At 38.8% G+C, this 24612-nt stretch overlaps 2 protein-coding genes across 2 annotated transcripts; one reads left to right on the top strand and one right to left on the bottom strand.

The window, feature by feature from the left end:
* Nucleotides 1–5801: 5801 nt before the first annotated feature.
* On the top strand, nt 5802–6743 carry LOC130861730 (olfactory receptor 56A3-like). Its single transcript, XM_057750874.1, has one exon. It carries the CDS (start codon nt 5802–5804, stop codon nt 6741–6743), a length of 942 nt encoding a protein of 313 aa, XP_057606857.1.
* Nucleotides 6744–19014: 12271 nt separating this feature from the next.
* Nucleotides 19015–21106, bottom strand: LOC130861613 (olfactory receptor 56A4-like). Its single transcript, XM_057750661.1, has 2 exons — nt 20858–21106; nt 19015–19710 (listed from the first exon to the last, which is right to left on the bottom strand). The coding sequence occupies exons 1-2, from the start codon at nt 21104–21106 to the stop codon at nt 19015–19017; spliced, it is 945 nt and encodes a 314-aa protein (XP_057606644.1).
* Between the last annotated feature and the right edge of the window lie 3506 nt (nt 21107–24612).

The raw sequence follows: 24612 nt of genomic DNA, 5'->3' as shown, positions 1-24612 counted from the left end.
CATTCACCTCACCAGTATTAATATCACAAAGCAATTGTAACAAAAATGTTATAGAACTGATTCAAAAGTGACCAAATACATCAACTTAGTTTATGTTTTGGACAATAGATTCTTGTATATGAGAATATAGCAAATGTCATCATTGACAACATAAATCAGTACTGTAAATATTTATTTCTTAGTAAATTGTGTTAATAAAATGGCCCCCTCATTTGCAGAAAGTAAAGTTGGTTGTATATGTTAGAATAACCAGAGAGGCAATATTCAAAGTCTTTAACAACTAGTACATATATTAACAACATGGACACTAACAAACCAGAGTGAATTGGCACTTACATAACCAAAGGCTAACTGCATGCCAAATATTTAACCCTTCTTGCTTGATCCTAAATAAGCAGGAGATCCTAAGGCAGTAGGGGGGAGGGGGATAGACACCCAGGGGTATTTGAATAGCAGTTATTTATCAACTTCAATATCTTAATGCCCAAACTGACTATACTAGAGTAACCAACTGAATATCAGCCTCATGATATAGAGTATAAACCATAAATAAATTAAAGACATAAAAATAAAAGATAAGACTTCACAGAGTTTATAGGAAATATAGAATAACAACTTTGCAAACTTGAGATAGGGAAGGAGTTCCTAAACAATCATCCAACAGTAGAAACTGCTAGGAAAGATCTAGATAAGGTTGCCTATATCAAAAATGAAGATTTCTATTTAACAAAAGACATTATATTCCAATTAGACAACAGATCAAGGGAGGATATTAGCAATCTCTAAAGATAGAATCAGGTGTTCTAAAACTTTAACTTTAAAATATACAATGAGGCAGCAAGAAAAAAAGAAGAGCAAGAAAGGGTAAGGAATATAAGAGAAAGAAAACCAGAATGACTTAAATGTTTATTTAAAAAATATTCAGCAAACCAAAAAATTAAATTAAAACAATGAGGACTCTTTTCAACCATGATATCTATAAAAAGAAAGTCGGACAATAGCTAACACTGCTGTGGCTATAAGAAATCAAGGAACTCCATCCAACTGTGGTGGGAGTGCACAGCTATCCTAGAGAAATCTGGTGTAGTTAGAGAAAAGCACGTGTACCCTATGATTCAATAATCCTGCTCCTAGATCTATACTACAGGGAAATTTCATGTGTACATTAAAAAAAAATGATAGGGGGGACTCGAGGGGGGGAGTCAAGGAAGGGAGGGAATAAGGGGATATGTGTATAAAAACAGATGATTGAACCTGGTGTACCCCCCAAAAAAATAAAAAAATAAATAAATAAATAAATTTTAAAAAAAATGATAAATGACGATATTCCTTGTAATGTAGCAATAGAAAGGTCCCAACCTAAGTGTTGTCTTTGTTGATAAAAAGTGTATACACACAATAGAATACTACTCAGAGTTAAAAGAAATGAACTAGATTTGCATATTATACTTTTCACAGTGTCTTGACATAGTCAAATGGAAAAATATAGAACAGGATAAGACATAATACAATACAATACAATATACAAAAAACATCAACAGTGAGAAAAACTCTTTCTTATGAATAACATATATAAATAAATATTAAAGGTGAATGAGCAAGGACATGTATTAATTAGATAAAGTTCATGTCTTTTGGAGGAAGCAGAAATTGGGATTGAGATTGAATAATGAAAGTAAAATCAAATGTTTCATTATCAATATCAATAAACAAAAACATTAGCATAAAGCTAAATCAAGGTCATGATATTAGTGTGCCACAATGTAAAGAGTGTGGGTTCCTCAACTCTGGACTCCAGAGATCCCAAAAGAAAACAAATGAGTAAAGGAAAACTCCATTTTCCATCACAATTATCAAGTTAAAATCGAATTGCGGGAGTTCCCTAGCGGGCCAGTGGTTAGGACTCTGCACTTTCACTGTGGCCAGGGTTCAATCCCTGGTTGGGAAACAAAGATCCCACGAGCATGTGATATGGGGGGGAAAAAAGCCACTTGTATTAAAAAAAAAATCAAATTGCACTTTGTAATCTTCCACTGTAAAAAAAATACATTTACATGAGTATCCTCTCTGGAAAATGCATTTCGTTTCTCGATAATTGTTTCTATTTGTTTCATTTCACTTTTATCATTATACTGTCACAGGTAGGGTCATAATAAGTGATCATCTATGCATTCAATCACATTTATGGACAATACATATTCTCCAATGAGAATGCGCTTGTAGATGAACTTACTGCATTCTTGGAGGGGACTGAGAGCATTCCTGTACCTAAATGTGTGAATACATGGGTGTATATGCAGGTTCTTGATGTTCAGAAAAATGGTTCACAGCATGTCTTATAGACAATATAGCTTGTAGGTCTGGGCTCCCAAAGGCTCTTTTTCTCAGGCTGAGACACAACCATTCTTTTCCCTAACTACATTCCTATCTGTCCTAGGAGGGCCTTATAAGCTTGCTTGTCTTGATTTCCACCTCCATCTCAAGGGAATAAGGATGGACAGATTCCCCCAAGGCAGGGTCCTTGAGGCCACTGAGGTTATAACAATCTCAGCTTATATTGGTTACAGTTCCAACATCAGTGCAGCCAGAACCCATGTTACAGCATCCTCTGTAAGTGAGTCTGGGAAGGTAGACCTGGAGAGGGGCCTGAGGGGCGTGGACACCAAGATTGGCCAGAAGGCAGAGGTGCCCAGTGTCTTCAGTCCAGACGTGTATCCCTGTCCTCCCAGAGTCAAGGGTGCTTGAGTGGTTTAAACAAGGGTAGTAGAAACCATGTCCTGTGTGACAACAGGACACTTCTTAACTGCCTTGGGTGCATCTGGGGCCTTCATATACTAGGGATGAACATAAGCTGGATCTTGTCCATGGAAAATTAACTAACGTCTTGGGATAGCTGATAAATAGGACCTAGTAGAATGAATTAGGTGTTTTCAGTCTGAAGTCTGGAAATCTAGAAACCCTATAGGAGAAAATCTGTGTATAAATACTTGATTAATCAGGGGGAGAAATAAACTTACTCTACGTAGTGACAGACCAGAAAAAAGGATGTCTATGAGGGGAAGTAGAGGGAGAATAACATATCTATCTCAGTTCAATCTAAAGAATTCCTAAAAGCTAAAATGCTGATACTAGGAAGATCTGCTGTTGGGGGAAGAAAGTAATTTCTTTTCTGTCTCTAGATCCAGCCCATAAGTTTAAAAGACAGACTGGTGGTAATATTTCACATTTATCGAAATAGTAGGGAGCTAGGTAATCTTTTTCAGCCACTCCAAATTTCAAAGTCAGGGTGCTGTGACATAGTTCCATCCTGGACTCTAAGCTTGAGTTATTTTCCTTCATTGGTCTCCAGTTTCTGCTACCTTCCTCAGCTGGACCCTGATGGAGACAAGAAATGATTAGCTCTGGGGTCTCAGTCCTAGTCTTGCCATAGACTCTCTGATTGCAGAGGAAGATTGAAAAAGGAAGAGAAAAAGATATATGCATATCCAAGTGATCCAAGTACTTTAGCCCTAAAGATGAATAGATACTCATTGCTTATTGAATAAAGTATTGGCTGAAGAAAAAAAAAAGAAAGAGATAAAAGGCAAGAAATTTTTTTAAAAAAAGAACGGAAAATAAGATGGACAATTATTCATTTCTGCTCTCCAGAAATTCTATTGTAGTGCTGGAAATAATCTTTCCAAGACAATCCAGGAATTTTAAAAATATTTTGTTTCTTTTAGGTTTCCTTATGGGTCCTCTTTTCTTGCAGCAGAGGTGCTTCCATGTGGCTGGATGTTCCAGAAATCAGGCAAGAATCTTTAATCCAGTTTAACTATGGTGAGATTTGGGATTGTGCTAAGAATAAAAGTGCTATAATGTTACTACATAATGTGTGAGCAGAGGAAGAGCTGAAATGCAAAAAGAAGTGCAAAATGGCAAGTCTTGATTGAAGGAAGGAGTGTCAGAATTTGGCATGGAAATTTGCATGTGCTGTGACAAAATTAACTAGCATAAGTACAACTCTTGCTTCATATACTGTCTCAATGGCATAGATGAGACCATTTTAAAACCACTATGAAATTTACCAAGGCATTATTAACATGTGCTATTCTTAATGACTGTAAAGGAATTGAGAGGTAATGTAAACTCCTAATGAATCTTGAAATTACTTTTGCCTCCAGAGAGAGGGACAGTTCCTGGCAGACACTAGTAAGACAGAAGTGACTTGATTTTAAAGCAGAACATCAAAAGGAATGAAGGGAAGAGTTGGGAAAGAGGAGGATAATGCCCACCATTTTTCACTAACCCAGCAGTTCCCAGAACCAGCTGGTAGAAGGTTAAGGTCTAAGAGAAAAGCAAAAAGTGAACAGGACTGGAAGTGTGGGACCAAGGACATATATAGATGGAAACAAATGTGTCACTTTAACGGTCACATCAAATTAGGTATTACATGATTGAAAAATCATTTTAGTTTTCGGTTCATACTTCTATTAAAAATCCTTTCCTATCTACTGAGCCCTTATTCCAAAATTACCTCTACTACTGCATTTAACTTTCGAAAGTTGTTTTACACTAGGAGGATAGACTTGTTCTCTTTTCAGACATTGAGGAACCAAATACAATATCATAGTATTATAGGGCTCAGAGGAATCCTGACTGTCCAATCAGTGTTCTTTAGCTAGTTAGATGTAGTATAGCATAGATGACTAAGAATTGGGTTTAAAATCAAGCTGAATTTTGCATCTAGATTGAAAGTTTTACTGTCCGTGTGGTCTTGGAATTTTCTCAACCTTCCTCCCTCTCTTTTCCCTCATTTGTAAAGTTATGTAAGACATACCTCCCAGGGTTATTTTAATAATTAAGTGAGATAATGCTCCTAATATATTTTAGCACAGTGTCTCATAAGTATTGTAACTTCATTTAATTCACTGCAAACATGTTTATATTTTACCAGCTAGCTAAATAGATGCAAAACAGTGGAATTTAAATACTCATGAGACAACACCTAAGCAGATCATCTTTACAAAGTAGACAGATCTAGGGACTATACACAGCATGATTTTTAAAGACTCCAGAAATGCTGATCTCAAACATCTTGTAGGCATCTCTCACTGCAACAGGCAGCTCATTTTTCACAGCTTTCTTTGAACTTGCCTTTAAAACTCAGCAGGAGGGTAGTCCTGGGAACAGTTTACTTTCATGTGAATGAATTTAGTCCTCATCCACTCTCAAAATATTCTGCACTCTGCTCTGTCATTATCTTACCATTTTGTCTTAAAACTGACAATCCCCAGGGAATTTTCACTTCCTTGAGATAATACTTAATCTGTGTGTTCCCGCTATATAAAAGTAAAAAAAATAAAAAAGGTAAATAAAAAGAAAGGAGTGGCAACACTGAACAGTGTATAGTGTGAAGGTAGGAGACGTTATCTGGGCAACTGGGCAAAGAGATTCAGAGAGGAATCACTGAAGACCTCCACACTGCTAAAATTAGAGGAGCTATTTTGTCACAACCCTCAGTTGCAAGGACACATCCTATAGCTAATTGTTCACAACTCATTCTACATTATATTTTTCATTCAAAAATTAGAAATATTTTCAGAAATGAGGAGACACAAACGTTGCAAAAGATTGAAATAAATTTATTTTCTGTATATAACATGCAAAATCTTCATTTAAAGCAAAATAACCTGCTAGAAACCATATGTTTGCTCCCAATTAAGCTGTATTTTTCTTCCAGTGTTAGTACAATTAGAGGCTAATTTCGTTTCCAACTTTTTAGATCAAAAAAGGAAATACGTAGAAACAAATTCCAGCAGATGGCACCTCAAAGAAATGGTTCCACTGGGGTTTCAAACTTCCTCCTGAATTGTTTTGCCAGGTCCCCCAGCTGGCAGCTCTGGCTGTCCCTGCCCCTCAGCCTCCTCTTCCTCCTGGCCATGGGGGCCAACGCTATTCTTCTGATCACCATCCGCCTGGAGGAATCCCTGCACGAGCCCATGTACTACCTGCTCAGCCTCCTCTCCCTGCTGGACATGGTGCTCTGTCTCACTGTCATCCCCAAGGTTCTGGTCATTTTTTGGTTTAACCTCAGGTCCATCAGCTTCTTTGCCTGCTTCCTTCAGATATACATCATGAATTGCTTCCTTGCCATGGAGTCTTGCACATTCATGATCATGGCCTATGACCGCTATGTGGCCATCTGCCATCCACTCAGGTACCCATCCATCATCACTGACAAATTTGTAACCAAGGCGGCCATTTTTATCTTGGCCAGAAATGCACTTGTAACTATGTCTGTTCCCATCCTCTCTGCTCGACTCCATTATTGTGGGAGAAATATCATTGAGAACTGCATCTGTGCCAATATGTCTGTCTCCAGGCTCTCCTGTGATGATGTTACCATCAATCGTCTCCTCCAATTTGCTGGAGGCTGGACTTTGCTGGGATCTGACCTCATCCTCATCTTCTTCTCCTACACCCTCATAATGAGGGCTGTGCCGAAACTCAAGGCAGAGGGAGCTGTGGCCAAGGCCCTAAGCACATGTAGCTCCCACTTCATCCTTATCCTCTTCTTCAGCACCATCCTCCTGGTCTTCGTCCTCACTCATGTGGCAAAAAAGAAGGTGTCCCCTGATGTGCCAGTCTTGCTCAATGTCCTCCACCATGTCATCCCTGCAGCCCTCAACCCCATTGTTTATGGGGTGCGCACCCAGGAGATCAAGCAAGGAATCCAGAGGTTACTGAAGAAAGGTTGGTAATTAGGGCAACTGGATCTCTGCGTTCCTAAAATAGAATGACTTATAAATCAGTTAATGGGAAATTGAGTTAAAATCCATAGCTCACAAACAGAAGTTCAAACAGAGAAGTAAGTTTAATTCTAAAACAATTTCTTGACTTTATCTCTCTTCTTCAAACCTCAATGCTTCCCACTGAAAATCTGGCATTCCTTTGACTTTTTAATTTTTTTTCCCAATCTTTAGTATTGTTTTGTCTAAAATGTGAGAACTCAGGAGGATAAATTAAATAGTGGAGGAATAAATCCCAGTTAATATTGTATTTACTATTTCTGTATATGTAATTTTTTAGATATGTAATTGTGAACATAGATATCCTTACTGTTATTGTAATTATTAACTCAGCTGCATAATGCAGTTGTGAAAAGGTTACGGTATTTTAAAAATCAGTCCTGATTGATAAATAGTAGCTAGAGTCCATAAGTAAATCTCTTTCACTTGTCTCCAACCAGGCCAATAACTTTCTTCTCCTATTCTTTACCCAGCAAAATTGTGTCTTGTTATCAGGTGCAACCCTCGAAAGGAGAGAGCTCTTGCAAGAATTGCTCATACGTGAAGAAATGGGATTTACTAGGTTTAGAGGGAGTTATCACATAAAGCTTCTTCCTCCAGGTCTTCACACCATTGTCTGCACTTTAAGCTTCACCTTCAGGATTCACGATACCTCAGTTTGTGATGTGTATACAGGGCTCTCCTTTAGGGTACTAATATGTCACAATATCATAAGATGTTCCAGTAATGACACTGAAATATACTAGCCTTATTATTAATTGAAGAAATATTTTCTAATCAACAGCTCTGGTACAGCAACTTTGTTAGAGTTCAAGGGTATAAAGATGCACGGAACATTTGCAATCACTGAGGCACTCATATGCTGTTCAAACAGAATTAAAGCAATCTAGATCCTATAATGCTGAAGGAATGTTTTCTTCCACATAGAAAGAAGTAGAAAGAAAGATGTTACAAATAAGTACAGTCAGCTACTTGGAAAAAAAAAAGCCTGAGATGGTGACTTAGAAGTTCTGCATTCTAGGCCTTGCAAAATGACACAGGCTGGGACCTGGGATCTTTTACTGGCGTGCTTCTCTTGCACCTGGACAAACATCTCCTTGAGCAACAGAATACAAAGAAACTATAAGGGACTATAAAAATGCATGCACAGTAGGGGCAACTATGAACAACAAGATACAAAAAAAATCAAAAACCCAACTGTCACTTCTCAGGTGTCAAGAGCAAAAGCAGGGCACTGGGCATGATCCCTGCTCACAGCACCACCAAGGGGATGGGCAGACCGCCCAAATCACCCTTCTGGCCTGACCCAGGAGCTGACCCTATCCTCACTTCATTTAAGAGGCCAGCTTGCCACCCCTGCAGGGAGCAAGCAAGAGAAACTCTTACTTGTTTTTGCTCCCTTGCGCTGCAGCATGAGTCCCAGTAAAGCCTTTCCTGAATTCCTTGTCTGACCTCTCATCAATTTCCATTGACTAAAGAGTCTAAGAACTCAGGTCAGTGACACAACCACAAATAGTATGTGCGACTGGGAACAAATCAGCAGCCTCACTGCGTTTCAGGGTCCTCATCTGTTACATAAAGACAGTGAACTAGTTATTTCAAAACACATTTCTACTTCTGAGAGTCTATGAAATCATGCCCTGCTTTAGGACAGGCAATCACTCACATTGTAGAGTCTCTTTCCCACACTTCTTCCCTCTAAGCTATTGTCATGAATCTTCCCACATTCCCTCATGACAGTTGAAATGAAATGGGAAATTTGAACATTGTATCAGGGATAACTTTCAAATACCACAACTTATTATTTTGTTCACAGGAGAAAACCCAAGATCATTTATATATTCACATCGTAAACGCAGGTCCCAGCCTGCATTTATCTGCTCAGAGCACACTTATGGCCCTCTCTAATGGGAGGGCTCCGTGTGTGTTTGCTTCTTGTTCTAAAAAGCCAGGAGACCCTAAGAGACAAAGCATTTCCCTCTGAAAAAGCTAAATCATACTATTTAAGTCTTCATCTTATCTTTAGGATTGACATATTCCCAAGATTACTGATGGAGGCGAAAATGTCAATTCCATTCAGGGAAAGTCCTACTTGACCCAAAGTTATGGGTTCCTACTTTCTGACCCCAAAGTGAAAACGCTTCAAAGTCCACCATCAGTACAGTTCCCAAAGTCTGGACCATTTAGCTTCAGATAAAATATTAGATGAATTTCTGATCAATTTAAGGTACAGTTTTCCATGCCTTGTCAATTTCTTTAATCCTCCATCTAGTAATGAAAAGAAATGAATCTTGAACTTCCTCTGATGGTCTTTGGTTTCACTACTGTTGAACTCCTATCAGCAACTACTTGAAAGTGAAAATGCATTTGTACCATCCTAGTAGTAAACAATAATTGAGGCTGATATTAGATCTGAATTCCATTTACACAATATACTCTCTATTATATAGATCAGTATAGCTAATTAAAATCTCACTCTTGCAAACATTACTATTTCAGAAGAGAGTCTTATTTCAACATATTTGTAACTAAATATCAATGAGAAGGATTTTCAAAAGAAAAATAGGATTGACTTCTAAAGCAAATTTAATCAACTACTTTTATGAAATAGGTAATGATTTTTTCCAATGTCTTTCCATTGGTGGTCTAAAAGTCATGAGATCTTATAATGACTCACATCAACTTAAAGTAAACACAGATTTTCTGATAAAATAGCAGCCTGGAGGAGAAAAAGATGGCGGCGAAGTAGAGAGACGTGGAGTGCATCCCTCTCCACAGATGCATTGGGAATGCACGGAAGGACGCAGTCATTCCCACAGAGAACCAGCTGAACACCAGCAGACGGCCTCGGACACAAGAAAGGGCTGCGGGGAGCCCGACATAGCCGGTAGGGAGGCATCTACGAGGGCTCAAAGAGGGTGAAGTGGCGGAGCTGTGGCAGACGGGAGGGAATGAGAAACATACGGAGGGTCCGCAGCGCAGCTCAGCCTTCCCGGACTGAGACATCGATCTGCGGCTGAACGGAGGGTCCAGGAGCGGGAGCGTGGGAACCGGAGAGCTGGTTCAGGGGGAGAAACATTGTTGCCGGTAGGGTGACGGACCGAGAGGACAGGAGGGAGGAGGTCCACGGAGAGGAGTGCCGGTCCCTGAGAGCTGCCCGGCCATGATGGCGGCTGGAGGCTGCAGGCTCCCGGGTGGGGGGGAGGAGCCACGCGCATAGCCTCTCCCTCTCTTTTGGTGCCTCTGCAACAGGCAGTGGAGAGACGCCCTGCGGGCCACCTAAGGCGCTCAGGGATAACAAGCACCCTCAGGCGCCTGGGCGGGGCTAGATTAAAACTCCTTGCAACGCCAGCAGCAGGGAGGCTGCCGAGAGAAAAAAAAAAACCAGCATCAAAAAGAAAAAACCCCCGAGAGAGGCCCAACTCTAAGACTTTCTGTTTACGCCTGAGCCACCAGCGCCCTCTGAAACAGGCACCTCCAAGCCTGACTGAAACAACAGTGCGCCACTGCTCACTCACTCCCAGGAGAAAGAGCCACTACTGTACCCTCTCCCTCCCCACACACCGAGGCTTACAGACGAACAATAAAGGAACCTCTGCTGGTCACAGAATAACGCAAAAAAAAAAAAAACCCAAGGCAAGGAGAAGGACACTTACAGCTGAGACGCTAAGGAAACAGAAATAGTAGTATCAATACCTATTGAACTGGTCCATTCTGGGATCAGTTCTGGATTTTTTTTCTTTTTTTCTTTCTCTCTCTCTTTTTTTTTTTTTTTTTTTTTTGATTTATTAAATATGATCTTAGCCCTAAGGGATCTACAAGTTTTACAACATAATTTTTTAAGGATATTTTTTATTCTTTTTTTTTTTTTTTTTTGCCTTTTTATATACTTCTATATCTAGCTAAGTTTTTGGTAGTACGGACAAAATATCTTTCATACTTTCCTTTCATCCCTTTCTTTTATACACTTCTATTCCTTTCTTTTTCTTTGCATATTTCCAACCACATTACGCTCTTCTGTTCCCCTTTCTTCCAGCCATTTTAAGTGTATTTTATCTTAACATACTTATAAGCAACACTATTGGTCTGCTCAGACTCCTTGCTCTATTCTCCAGATGATGCACTGCCTTGGTATTAATATTAGGCTTTTGTCTTTATCTTAGTTCTTAGTACAGTTGTCTAATTACATTCTGAGAATCTCCATTCTCTCTGGTGGTACTCCAGCTCATTTCTATATTTGATCCTAGCTTACAAAATCTCCCTGGATTGATGTTTGTATGTGTAGGGTGTTATTTGTTGTTTGTTTGCTTTTGCTTTTGTCTCTGATTTGTTCTGTTTCAGTTGTCAATTTCTGCTGGGTTTCTCTTTGAATATCTGATAGCACACTGGGGTTCTGTCAGGTCTTTCTAGAACCTTATGTCCTAACGGATTCAATAATTGTGTGTCTTATACATGTATGTGTTTCCTAGACTGAATATTCTTTTAATCCAATACTTGGACATTAGTGTGAGGCTTGGACAGTCTTCTATAAACACCTCTATCACCAGGACAAGCAACCCCAAAAGCTTGGACAACCATGAGGAAACAAAGAAACACCATGCAGGCAAAGGAGCAGGAAAAAAACCCACAAGACCAAATAAATGAGGAGGAAATAGGAAAAATGCCTGAAAAAGAATTTAGAGTAATGATAGTAAAAATGATACAAAATCTCGATAACAAAATAGAGAAAGTACAAGAAACAGTTCATAAGAACTCAGAAAAACAAACAGCAATGCATAACAAAATAACTGAAATTAAAAATACTCTAGATGCTATAACCAACAGAATGACTGAGGCAGAAGAACGAATAAGTGAGTTGGAAGATAGAATGGGAGAAATAAACGCCACAGAGCAGGAAAAAGAAAAAAAAAATAAAAAGACTAGAAGACAGCCTCAGAGACCTCAGTGATAACCTTAAACGTACCAACATTCGAATTATAGGCATCCCAGAAGAAGAAGAAAACAAGAAAGGGTCTGTGAAAATATTTGAAGAGGTTCTAGTGGAAAACTTCCCCAACATGGGAAAGGAAATAATTCACCAAGTCCAAGAAGCACAGAGAGTCCCATACAGAATAAACCCAAGGAGAAATACACCAAGACACATATTAATCAAACTAATGACAATTAAACACAAAGAAAAACTATTAAAAGCAGCAAGAGAAAAGCAACAAACAACATATAAGGGAAAACCCATCAGGATAACAGCTGACCTTTCTACAGAAACTCTGCAGGCCAGAAGGGAATGGCAGGATATACTGAAAGTCCTGAAAGAGAGAAACCTACAGCCAAGAATACTCTACCCAGCAAGAATCTCATTCAGATTTGAGGGAGAAATCAAAAGCTTTCCAGACAAGCAAAAGTTAAGAGAATTCAGCACCACCAAACCAGCCTTACAACAAGTGCTAAAGGAACTTCTCTAAGTAGGAAACACAAGAAAAGGAAAACACCTACAAATACAAACCCAAAACAATTAAGAAAATGGTAATTGGAACACACATGTCAATAATCACTTTAAATGTAAATGGACTAAATGCTCCAACCAAAAGACACAGACTGGCTGAATGGATACAAAAACAAGACCCTTCTATATGCTGCCTACAAGAAACCCACTTCAGACCAAGGGATACATATAGACTGAAAGTGAAGGGATGGAAAAAGATATTCCATGCAAATGGAAGTCAAAAGAAAGCTGGAGTAGCAATACTCATATCAGACAAATTAGACTTGAAAGTAAAGACTATTAAAAGAGACAAGAAAGGGCACTACATAATGATCAAGGGATCCATCCAAGAAGAACATATCACAATGGTAAATATCTATGCCCCCAATATAGGAGCACCTCAATACATAAGGCAAATGCTAACAGCTATAAAAGGGGACATCGACAGTAACACAATAATAGTGGGAGACTTGAACACCCCACTTACATCAATGGACAGATCATCCAAACAGAAAATCAATAAAGACACACAAGCTTTAAATGACACATTAGACCATCTCGACTTAATTGATATTTATAGGACATTCCATCCAAAAACGACAGAATACACTTTCTTCTCAAGTGCACACGGAACATTTTCCAGGATAGATCACATCTTGGGTCACAAATCAAACCTCAGCAAATTCAAGAAAATTGAAATCATATCAAGCATCTTCTCAGACCACAACGCCATGAGACTAGATATCAATTACAGGAAAAAAACTGCAAAAAATACAAACACATGGAGGCTAAACAATTCACTCTTAAACAACCAAGGAATCACTACAGACATCAAAGAGGAAATCAAAAAATATCTAGAAACAAATGACAACGAAAACACAACAACCCAAAACCTATGGGACGCAGCAAAAGCAGTTCTAAGAGGGAAGTTTATAGCAATACAGTCCTACCTTAAGAAACAAGAAAATGATTGAATAAACAACCTAACCTTACACCTCAAACAACTAGAGAAAGAAGAACAAAGAAACCCCAAAGTGAGCAGAAGGAAAGAAATCATAAAGATCAGAGCAGAAATAAATGAAAAAGAAAGGAAAGAAACCATAAGAAAAATAAATGAAACTAAAAGCTGGTTCTTTGAGAAGATTAACAAAATTGATAAACCATTAGCCAGACTCATCAAGAAAAAAAGGGAGAAGATGCAAATCAACAGAATTAGAAATGAAAAAGGAGAAGTCACAACGGACACCTCAGAAATACAAAAGATCATGAGAGACTACTACAAGCAACTATATGCCAATCAATTGGATAACCTGGAAGAAATGGATACATTCTTAGAAAAATACAATCTTCCAAGACTGAACCAGGAAGAAATAGAAACCATGAACAGACCAATCACAAGTACAGAAATTGAGGCAGTGATTAAAAATCTCCCAACACACAAAAGCCCAGGACCAGATGGATTCACAGGCGAATTCTATCAAACATTTCGAGAAGAGTTAACACCTATCCTTCTCAAACTCTTCCAAAATATTGCAGAAGGCGGAGCACTCCCAAACTCATTCTACGAGGCTACCATCACCCTGATACCAAAACCAGGCAAAGATGTCACAAAAAAAGAAAACTACAGACCAATATCACTGATGAATATAGATGCAAAAATCCTCAACAAAATACTAGCTAACAGACTGCAACAGCACATTTAAAAAATCATACACCATGATCAAGTGGGGTTTATCCCTGGGATGCAAGGATTCTTCAATATATGCAAATCAATCAACGAGATACATCATATCAACAACTTGAAGGATAAAAACCATATGATCATTTCAATAGATGCAGAAAAAGCTTTTGACAAAGTTCAACATCCATTTATGATAAAAGCTCTCCAGAAAATGGGCATAGAAGGAAATTACCTCAACATAATAAAAGCCATATATGACAAACCAAAAGCCAACATTGTTCTCAATGGAGAAAAACTGGAAGAATTCCCTCTAAGAACAGGAGCAAGACAAGGGTGTCCACTCTCACCACTGTTATTCAACATAGTTTTGGAAGTGTTAGCCACAGCAATCAGAGAAGAAAAAGAAATTAAAGGAATCCAAATTGGAAAAGAAGAAGTAAAATTGTCACTCTTTGCAGATGACATGATATTATATATAGAAAACCCTAAAGACTCTACCAGAAAACTGCTAGCACTCATTGATGAGTTTAGTAAAGTAGCAGGATACAAAATGAATGCACAGAAATCTCTTGCATTCCTATACACTAACAACGGAAGAGCAGAAAGAGAAATTAAGGAAACTCTCCCATTCACCATTGCAACCAAAAGAATAAAATACCTAGGAATAAACCTGCCTAAGGAGGCAAAAGATCTGTATGCAGAAAACTTTAAGACATTGATGAAGGAAATCAAAGATGACACAAACAGATGGAGGGTCATACCATGTTCCTGGATTGGAAGAATCAACATCGTGAAAATGACTGTACTACCCAAAGCAATTTACAGATTCAATGCAATCCCGATCAAATTACCAATGGCATTTTTCAGAGAACTAGAGCAAGAAACCTTACGATTTGTATGGAAACGCAAAAGACCCCGAATAGCCAAAGCAATCTTGAGAAGGAAAAATGGAGTTGGTGGAATCAGGCTTCCTGACTTCAAACTATACTACAAGGCCATAGTGATCAAGACAGTATGGTACTGGCACAAAAATAGAAAGGAAGATCAATGGAATAGAATAGAGAACTCAGAAGTAAGCCCAAACACATATGGGCACCTTATCTTTGACAAAGGAGGCACGAGTATACAATGGAAAAAAGACAGCCTCTTCAAGAAGTGGTGCTGGGAAAATTGGACAGCAACATGGAAAAGAATGAAATTAGAACACTTCCTAACACCATACACAAAAATAAACTCCAAATGGATTAAAGACCTACATGTAAGGCCAGACACTATCAAACTCCTAGAGGAAAACGTAGGCAGAACACTCTTTGACATACATCAAAGCAACATCCTTTTTGACCCACCTCCTAGAATCATGGAAATAAAATCAAGAATAAACGAATGGGACCTCATGAAACTTAAAAGCTTTTGCACAGCAAAAGAAACCATAAACAAGACTAAAAGGCAACCCTCAGAATGGGAAAAAATAATTGCCTATGAAACAACGGACAAAGGATTAACCTCCAAAATATACAAGCAGCTAATGAAGCTTCATACCAAAAAAGCAAATAACCCAATCCACAAATGGGCAGAAGACCTAAATAGACATTTCTCCAAAGAAGACATACAGATGGCCAACAAACACATGAAAAGATGCTCAACATCACTGATCATCAGAGAAATGCAAGTCAAAGCCACAATGAGGTGTCACCTCACACCAATCAGAATGGCCATCATCACAAAGTCTGGAAACAACAAATGTTGGAGAGGGTGTGGAGAAAAGGGAACTCTCCTGCACTGTTGGTGGGACTGTAAGTTGGTACAGCCACTATGGAAAACAATTTGGAGGTTCCTTCAAAAACTACAAATGGAACTACCATATGATCCAGTAATCCCACTCCTGGGCATATACCCAAAGAAAACCATAATCCCAAAAGAAACTTGTACCATAATGTTTATTGCAGCACTCTTTACAATAGCCAGGACATGGAAGCAACCTAAATGCCCATCAACAAATGAATGGATACAGAAGATGTGGCATATATATACAATGGAATATTACTCAGCTATAAAAAGGGATGAGATGGAGCTATATGTAATGAGGTGGATAGAACTACAATCTGTCATACATAGTGAAGTAAGTCAGAAAGAGAAGGACAAATATTGTATGCTAACTCACATATACGGAATCTAAAAATGGTACTGATGAACTCAGTGACAAGAACAAGGAAGCAGATACAGAGAATGGACTGGAGAACTCGAGGTATGGGAGGGGGCGGGGGGTGAAGGGGAAGCTGAGACGAAGCGAGAGAGTAGTACAGACATATATATACTACCAACTGTAAAATAGTCAGTGGGAAGTTGTTGTATAACAAAGGGAGTCCAACTCGAGGATGGAAGATGCCTTAGAGGACTGGGGCAGGGAGGGTGGGGGGGACTCGAGGGGGGGGCGTCAAGGAAGGGAGGGAATATGGGGATATGTGTATAAAAACAGTTGATTGAACATGGTGTACCCCCCAAAAAAAAATAATAATTAAAAAAAAAAAATGGCAGCCTGAAACTTAGATGAGATGCTTCCACAAAACTGAAGAAATTACCCCAACCTATTTCTACTAAAACAGAGTTTTGGAATTTTGTGTGTTATTAAAAACTCTGCATTGTTTTGTCTACTTACAGTTTTTTTTTTTTAATATGGGGAGAGAAATTCTGTCTTGCTTAAAAAGTGCATGCCAAATTTCTATCTGAAAAACACAGTAGAGAACAAGAATGGCTGTATCCCATTCAAGATATGTAATATGAATTAAGATTTTCTCCAGCCACTGATGAGAAACTCAGGAAAATGGATAGGAAAAGCAAGTTACCTAAATAAAGAAAAGTTTACTCTTAAAAAATGCCTATAATAATAAATGAAATTTCTCACACTTGTTTTTGCTTTACCACAAATTTCTCACACTTGTTTTTGCTTTACCACAAGAAAGCCAGGGAATTAGTCTTCTTTGTGCTACAATAATGAGAGAGCAGAAGATAGAATATTAGAAAACAGAGTGAAAGGGTTAAAATGGCAGAAGTCTTATTTATTAGCTTTATGCATGTCAAACAGGCCCAAATCCATCAGTGAAAGGACAGAGGCTGAAGATGAGGCATAAATAAATCCAGGAAATTGTCATTCCTAATTATTTTTTATTGGTGAATAAAAAGGATTATTAACATCAGGATAAGCAATGATTGTTCATGTTAGAAAAAAAGTTTATCATAAAGGAAACAATTATATTTTTTATGTCAAGTTTAAATCTTGCTTAGATAGATTTTCATAATTTTATGCATCAGTATTTGAAATCGGCTGATTTTAATTTTTTTTTTTTTTTTTTTTTTTTTTTACCATACTGTGTAGCATGCAGGATCCTAGTTCCCCAACCAGGGATCAAACCTGGGCCCCCTGCAATGGAAACTTGGAGTGTTAACCACTGGACCACCAAGGAAATCCTGGCTGATTTTAACTTTTAAAAAACTTTTTTAGAGAACATATAAGAGAAATAGAATGCTTTATAATCTAACATTCAGAAAGAAACACAAATATTAAGGGTTTGAAAAAAACATATATAAAGTTACAGTACAACTAGAGATTAAAGAGTTACTAACATGTATTTTGTTTTCAAACCAAGGTCAGTTCTGTTTTTTCTCTTGTTAAATATGCCATCTTTTCATGACTCCAGGACAGTTCTCTTAAGGTATTAGTTTTTTTTGTTCTCATGGTAGGCGTATCAAACACAAGTTTATTTAAATCCACCTTCTACTCTTTGTATTTAGTTATGAATCAGTGTTGAACCCAACAGGTTATTACAGTGGAGTGAGAGCACATTAAAAATAAAGATTTACAGAAAGAAAGAAAGAAAGAAAGAAAGAAAGAAAGAAGAGAGAGAGAGAGAGAGAGAGAGAAAGAAAGAAAGAAAGAAAGAAAGAAAGAAAGAAAGAAAGAAAGAAAGAAAGAAAGAAAGAAAGAAAGAAAGAAAGGCAGACAAATAGGAAATGAGGCCCTTTGAACTATAGAGCAACTATCCAGGTAACGTAAAAGTGAAGGTAATGTGGTAACTTTAACGTTACTAGGAATTAGGAACTCTTCCCCTATACTGGCAGGTGTATCAGATGGATATCTTAGAGGACATTCCACCTGGCACTGGAGATTGATCTAAGGATATATTTCAGAATGTCCACAGGGCATGGCAGTGGCCCTACATACCATAGTCTCCATGCTGTACACTACATTCCCCAGGACGTTTATATTATAAATGGAATATAAATACTGTCTGTACCCTGATGACTCAAACTACTGTTCCTGGTGTGGATCTGGCCCCTGAAGTGTGCCAGTCACTTACTTTTATTTCTGTTTGGATATTTAATAGTCGTTTCAAAAGTAGAGTCATTTGAAGGAGGTTGGTATGGAAACAGAGTTTAGTGTTTAAAGCCAAGCTTCTGATATCACGTATAAAAAAAGCTCCTCAGTTAACGGCAATTCTGTTTCTCTAGTTGCTCTCTCAAAAAATCTTGGTGTCATTCTTTACTCCTCTCAATCTTTTACACCCTACATGTGAACTCTCAACAAATCTTGTGACCCGTGACTTCAATTTTCACTCACACCTTTAGTCCAAATCATTATCACTTTCCACCCAGATTATTAAAATAAAGACCTCATTTGTTTCCCTAATCCTACCCATACTCCCCATGTTCTATTTAAAGCACGGTCCCACCCTGCCCTGTGAATTAAATGGGAGAGGCACTCAGAATGTAAAGACTGAGAAGTACGTGGAAGGTACTAAATACTTATTTAATAATGAATGAATATTTGAGGGATCACAATGGCAAGGGGTCAGAATGAAGAAAATAATGGATCTCAAAACATGTATTCAATGAGGGTTTGAGGAGGGGGCTAGTGAGGATAAATATTGTGATAGTGGTTAAGGAAGGTTTAAATTCAAGATGAGGGTAGCAGCATGGATGTTATATTGTATTCCTTGGGGCATTCAGTTGAAACCATCACTAAAACACTCCAACTTCCATAACCCCTGATCTTTGACTCATATCTCTCAGCACTGGTACTTGAGTAGCTTGATAATTCCTTGTTTGATTTCTTGGGTCCGTACTCCATAAACAATGGGGTTCAGGGCTGGTGGGATGAGATGGTGCAAGACATTGAGAAGAATGGGTACCTCTGAGGGCACTTTTTTCCCTGCCTTGCTTGTGAAGATGAAGACTAGAAGCAATGTATAGAAGAAAAGTATAAGAATGAGATGGGAACCACAAGTACTCAAGGCCTTGGTGATTGCACCCCCTGAATGCAGACGCATAACAGCACTCAAGATGAAACAGTAGGATAGCAAGATAAGGACCAAATCAGAACCCAGTAGGCACCAAACACTCACAAACTGGTAGATCTTATTTAGGTGAATATCCCCACAGGAGAGCTTTGCTACAGAAATGTTGGCACAGATACAGTTTTCTACTACATTGCTGGCACAGTAATTGAGCCTGGCAGCCAGAACTGGTGTAGGTAGTGTGGCCAGCAAATTGCGGAAGACGATGAAGATGGCTGCATTGATGACAAACTGTTCGGTGATGATGGACGGGTAGCGCAAAGGGTGGCAAATAGCCACATAGCGGTCATAAGCCATGACCAGAAAGGTGGAGGACTCCATGGGAAGGAATGTATTCATGATGAACATCTGCAGGAAGCAGCCCGCAAAGCTGATGGGCTTCATGTTGAACCAGAAGATGAGCAGGACCTGCCAGAATTATTATTTTCAAAAACTGTGCAATCATCCTCACCCTGGGATATCTAACCCTGGGAGAACCCTTAGATGGCTTCAACCATTCCCAAACCGTATCCCCAAACCATAACACTATAATCCTATCTGGGACAGTGTCCTCATTTCTATGTGCATCCAAACCTCCAGAGCATAGCTTATACTCTTTTCTCCTCAACTATAGACCACACCTTTTGTTTAAAAACGTTTATTTCTAGCCTGTCTTCTCTTGATCTTTAGAGTTCTTACCCAAACTCCAGATGGACACATCTGCCCATCTAAATGTATCACAAGAACATCAAAACCAGTAAGCCCAGTAAGTCTTATATTTGGACAACATCCTACCTCTCCTCACACATCAGAAACATCTTCCAATTATGCTTCCGATCTCAGTAAAGGACATAAACATACATCAGCTATATTTTAGAAAGAAAATTCTAGAGTCCTTGAGTATAAAGGTGGGGTGGTCAAGGAGAATTTCCATAGAAGTAAAGAAAAGGTCAAAACTTGGAATATCACTGACAGATATTGAGAGAGAGCATGTCGGTTTGGAAAAAAAATAGAACCTTAAAAAATCATGGGCATGGCGAATGAGAAGGGACATATCTGGAAGCTGTGATAGACCTAGTGTGACACTGTGGGCAATTTATTGAAAATTTTCTTTCAAAAATTACAGAAAAATGGTACAGATGATCTTATTTGCAAAGCAGAAATAGAGACACAGGCACAGAGAACAAATGTACGGATACCAAGGGGGAAAGGGGTGGGGCTGGGAGGAATTGGGAGATTGGGATTGACACATATACTCTATTGATACTATGTATAACATAGACAACTGAGAGGAACATACCATATAGCACAGGGAACTCTACTTAATGCACTGTGGTGTTCTAAATGGGAGGGAAACCCAAAAGGGAGGGGATACCTGTATATGTATGGCTGATTCATTTTGCTGTGCAGCAGAAGCTAACACAACATTGTAAAGCAACTATATTCCAATAAAAATTAATAATAAATAAATTAAGATAGCAACCAAAAATTACAGGAGTATTTACAGCAGCAAAACAAGGAATTGTTTAGAGAAAGATGATTGAGCGCCCAGGGGTAAATCCAGGGAGGGTCTGACCTTGGGGATGACTGTGAGGCAGAGGATGACATCTAGCATAGAGAGGATGGCAAGCAGGTAGCACATGGGCTCGTGCAGAGATGCCTCCTGCCAGATGGCTAGTAACAACAGAAAGTTGGCCCCAAGGGCCAAAACCAGGAGAGGAGCCAGGACTACGGACAGCCAGTGCTGTGTGTCCTGCATTCCTGGAAAGCAGATCATCAGGAATTCAGTCATCTGGGTCCCTGTGTCGTTGAGAGATAATACCATGACTGGCAGGTGGGCCTGCAACTGGCTGAAAGAAAAGAGATATGAATTCAGGATTTGCTTGTTTCCTTAGTAACCTCCTAACTGATTTATCTGACTCTATTCTAGGTCATCAAGTTTCTCCACAATTCCATTGACATAAAATCTGTCCAAAATATAAATTGGATTGTGTCACTCCTTGTTAAGACAATTTCCTTAGCATTCATAACTTTATGAAAAAATAGTAACTCCCTTCACATGAGTACATTCCAACTCCACACACATGGACCCAGCCACCTATACAACAAGATTTGCTTTTTCTCAACTCTGTGTTTTTACGTGTTATATGCTTATCCTAGAATCAACTCTCTTGCCCTCAAACAATTAACTTCTGTATGCCCCCTTCTATCTGTATTATGATTTACACCTCTTAGAAATTTAAGGAAAACTGGGTTTTTTTTCTTGTTACTCTTTTTACATACATAGTTAGATGCTTCTTCTTCTCATTGTCTCTCTGTGATCCTTAAATATCCTGCACATGCTGCCATTAAAACATTAATAAGACTTTCCCATAATCCTTCATGTTTCCTATTTGTCTTCCAAAAATTCTGTGTTCCATCTGCCAGCAATGGAATCTTATCTCTTTATTTTATCACAAAGAAAAATACCACGTACCTGGTAACACAATAGGCATTCAATAAGTACAATTCAGATACATGAGACTGACAGATTGTTGAAAGCATCCTAACGCCCTACACTAATTTAGCTTACTATCTCTACATCTTGCTCTACCATTAACCACTGACACTCTTGCTTCACACTCAGTAAAAAGCTGAACAAAGCAGAACGGATAAATATTTTAGTGCTGAGTGGGGAAAAAAAAAAAGCAACCTAGTGGTGAGAACAATAAATACAAAAGATACCTGTAAGGCATCTTATTTGCATGTGTATTTGGTAAAGTAACTGCTTAAAATAAACAGACAAACAAACCACTTATTTCCTGGAAAAAGGAGAAAAATTGAAGAAATGAGGTGCTAAGACAAGGGAGGAACAAAGGAATACTTAAACATGCCACCAAATAAGAGGTCACAGACTGGAGCTTCAGTTCCCTTTGAGTATCTTCTTAACCATCCAGGATCCTGCTGGTGAAGAAGTTGTCAGGTTCTGCTGTGTTCTCCCCTGAAGCGAGAAAAAGTTTTCTTGTAGATAGATTTTAGGGCATGTTGCTGTGGCACCCCTGGGCATACACAAAAATATCTCCCTATCAAGGCTTGGAGCTGTTTATTTTTTCTTGACTCTATAATGTGGGCTTCTCATCAGGATTCTCTTTTATCTAGACCAGTGGTTCCCCAATGTGTGTGTGTGTCAGAATCAGCTGGAGAGCTTATTGACCCAGATGACTGAGGCCAACCTGCAGGGTTACCAATGCTGTAGGTCCGGGGGAAGCCCAAGAATTTGCTTTTCTAACAAATTCCCAGGTAATGATGATGCTGCTTTTCCAAGGATAGTATTTTGAGAATGACAGAACTACACCCAGTTGTGATAACAGACCTAACCCCTAATCTAGGTTAACCCTAACCCTAGACAGGTGCCTTAGTTAAGCCAACCCTGGCCACAGCTCTTCTCAGCTTTTGACATCAAACTGGCTGTTTCTCCCACTATCTTCAGCTATTTAAGTACACTCCTGGCCATTTTCTAGTCTCCCAGTTTGAAATTTATCCTCCTCTCACGGACTCTGGGAATTCAACAGGCTCTTTTCCTTGGTTCGATCTCTCTGGCTGGACCGATAGTTCTCAGCCACCTCTCCTGGTGGCTCAGTAAGCTCATTAAGATCAAGGACAGGTATCCTCTTGTTTCTTTGCAGTGATGAGGAAATTGAAACTTCCATACTTGTAATTGCTTACTCTCCTCTGTCTTGCAAAGGCCTGCTCACCACTCTCAGTTAAACAGTAAAATGAGTTACTAGAGTGATCAGATAAGGGAAGAATGCCTCGTTCTTAGGCACCCACCCTAAACCTTTGTTTGAGACCCTTTGCACATAGATTTGTTATATGATCATTAACTTCAACCTGCAACCAATATGAGAATGCCAATTGTGACCTTAGTCCTGATAAGTATGGAATGTCCTGCTCCTACAAGTTTCTGTTTGGAAACCACCCCATCCCCTGCATGTAACCCATAGCAAATCCTTCATTCTGTAACTACCTGTAACCTATAGTAATTTTGTAACCAATCAGTTTGTACCGATTATAGCTGTATGTTTTAACCTATATAAGGAAAAGAGTCCCCTGAAACGGGGCCCAGAATTTTGGAGCGTTAGCTCATCTGGGTCCACCGGCTCAATAAACCTGAGTTCTCCAACTCTCCGAATGCTTGGCGCTTGGTTTCTCATGGGATTGGTTTTCTGCAACAGTAGCAGCTGGCACAAATCCAGACACTTACAATATGCCTATAATAATCCAAGAAGGACTGCTCTCCAGTCCACCTCCCAGCCAGAAACAGACCTGATCGGACTTTCTGTGAGCTCAGTTGACTCACATTCAGATGTGCTCATGCTTTCCTGATATTAGTGATCTTCAGGGTCTTCACATACTAGCTGAGGCTGCAACAACATTCTCAGAAGTAACTAGTGAATAAAATGGAGGCCCAAACTCAAAGTGACACTTATGCTTGACTTTCCGATGGACTGTTCCCAAAATTACTTACAGAAAAAGTCTGTTTCAAGTAGCAGTTTGACCAACCAGCTGCTTTCAGGCAATGTGTGACTCCTGCACTTGGCCTCCTACTTGTGGCTTTGGCCTTGGACGACTTTATGAAGATGCTGTGTCTATAACAGCTACTCTCCTGTGGCTGGAAACATGAAGAGTTGGTCTGAGAACCCTGCACCCATGGGCTCCTGTCTCCCTGCAGACACACACACACATTTCCAGTATAAAAAGAGCAGTTTTTGCATTTAAACTCATATGGAGTGAAAGAGCAGTGATTAGCTTACATTTTCTCTTGAGATGCCTGAGAGTTATATAAATTGAGGTATTATTTGTAATGGAAAGGAATATCACTCAAAGACTTGGAGGATGTATCTAAGAGATCCTTTAAAAAAAGCAAATGTCATTAGACATGAAATGACTTCATCTTACATATTAACTACATTCTAGAAAAATTGTTTTTAAAATGAGTATTTTATGATGATTTATTTTACCATTAATTTTTAAAGTTTTAGAAATATCCTCACATGGGGGGAACTTATGTCACTTAAATGAGAACAGATATATGGAATCCTGAACACTAAAGTAAGTACATTTAATTAGAGAGTAATAAGCCCAGGACACAGGATTTTATTTCTAGGATTATCACCAAAACAAAGCAATAGTAGGAAAAAAAACAAAAGCTCACATAAAAGTTTGACTAAGCAAACTGCCCAGATTGAAAAAAAAAAAAAAATATATATATATATATATATATATATATAATATATATATATAGAAAGAGAGAGAGAGAGAGATAGTTAAGCTATTAACAGAGAAAAAAAC

The sequence above is a fragment of the Hippopotamus amphibius genome, chromosome 9, assembly GCF_030028045.1.
Source record: "Hippopotamus amphibius kiboko isolate mHipAmp2 chromosome 9, mHipAmp2.hap2, whole genome shotgun sequence".
Lineage (NCBI taxonomy): Eukaryota > Metazoa > Chordata > Mammalia > Artiodactyla > Hippopotamidae > Hippopotamus > Hippopotamus amphibius.
This window is presented reverse-complemented; position numbering and strand designations above follow the sequence as displayed.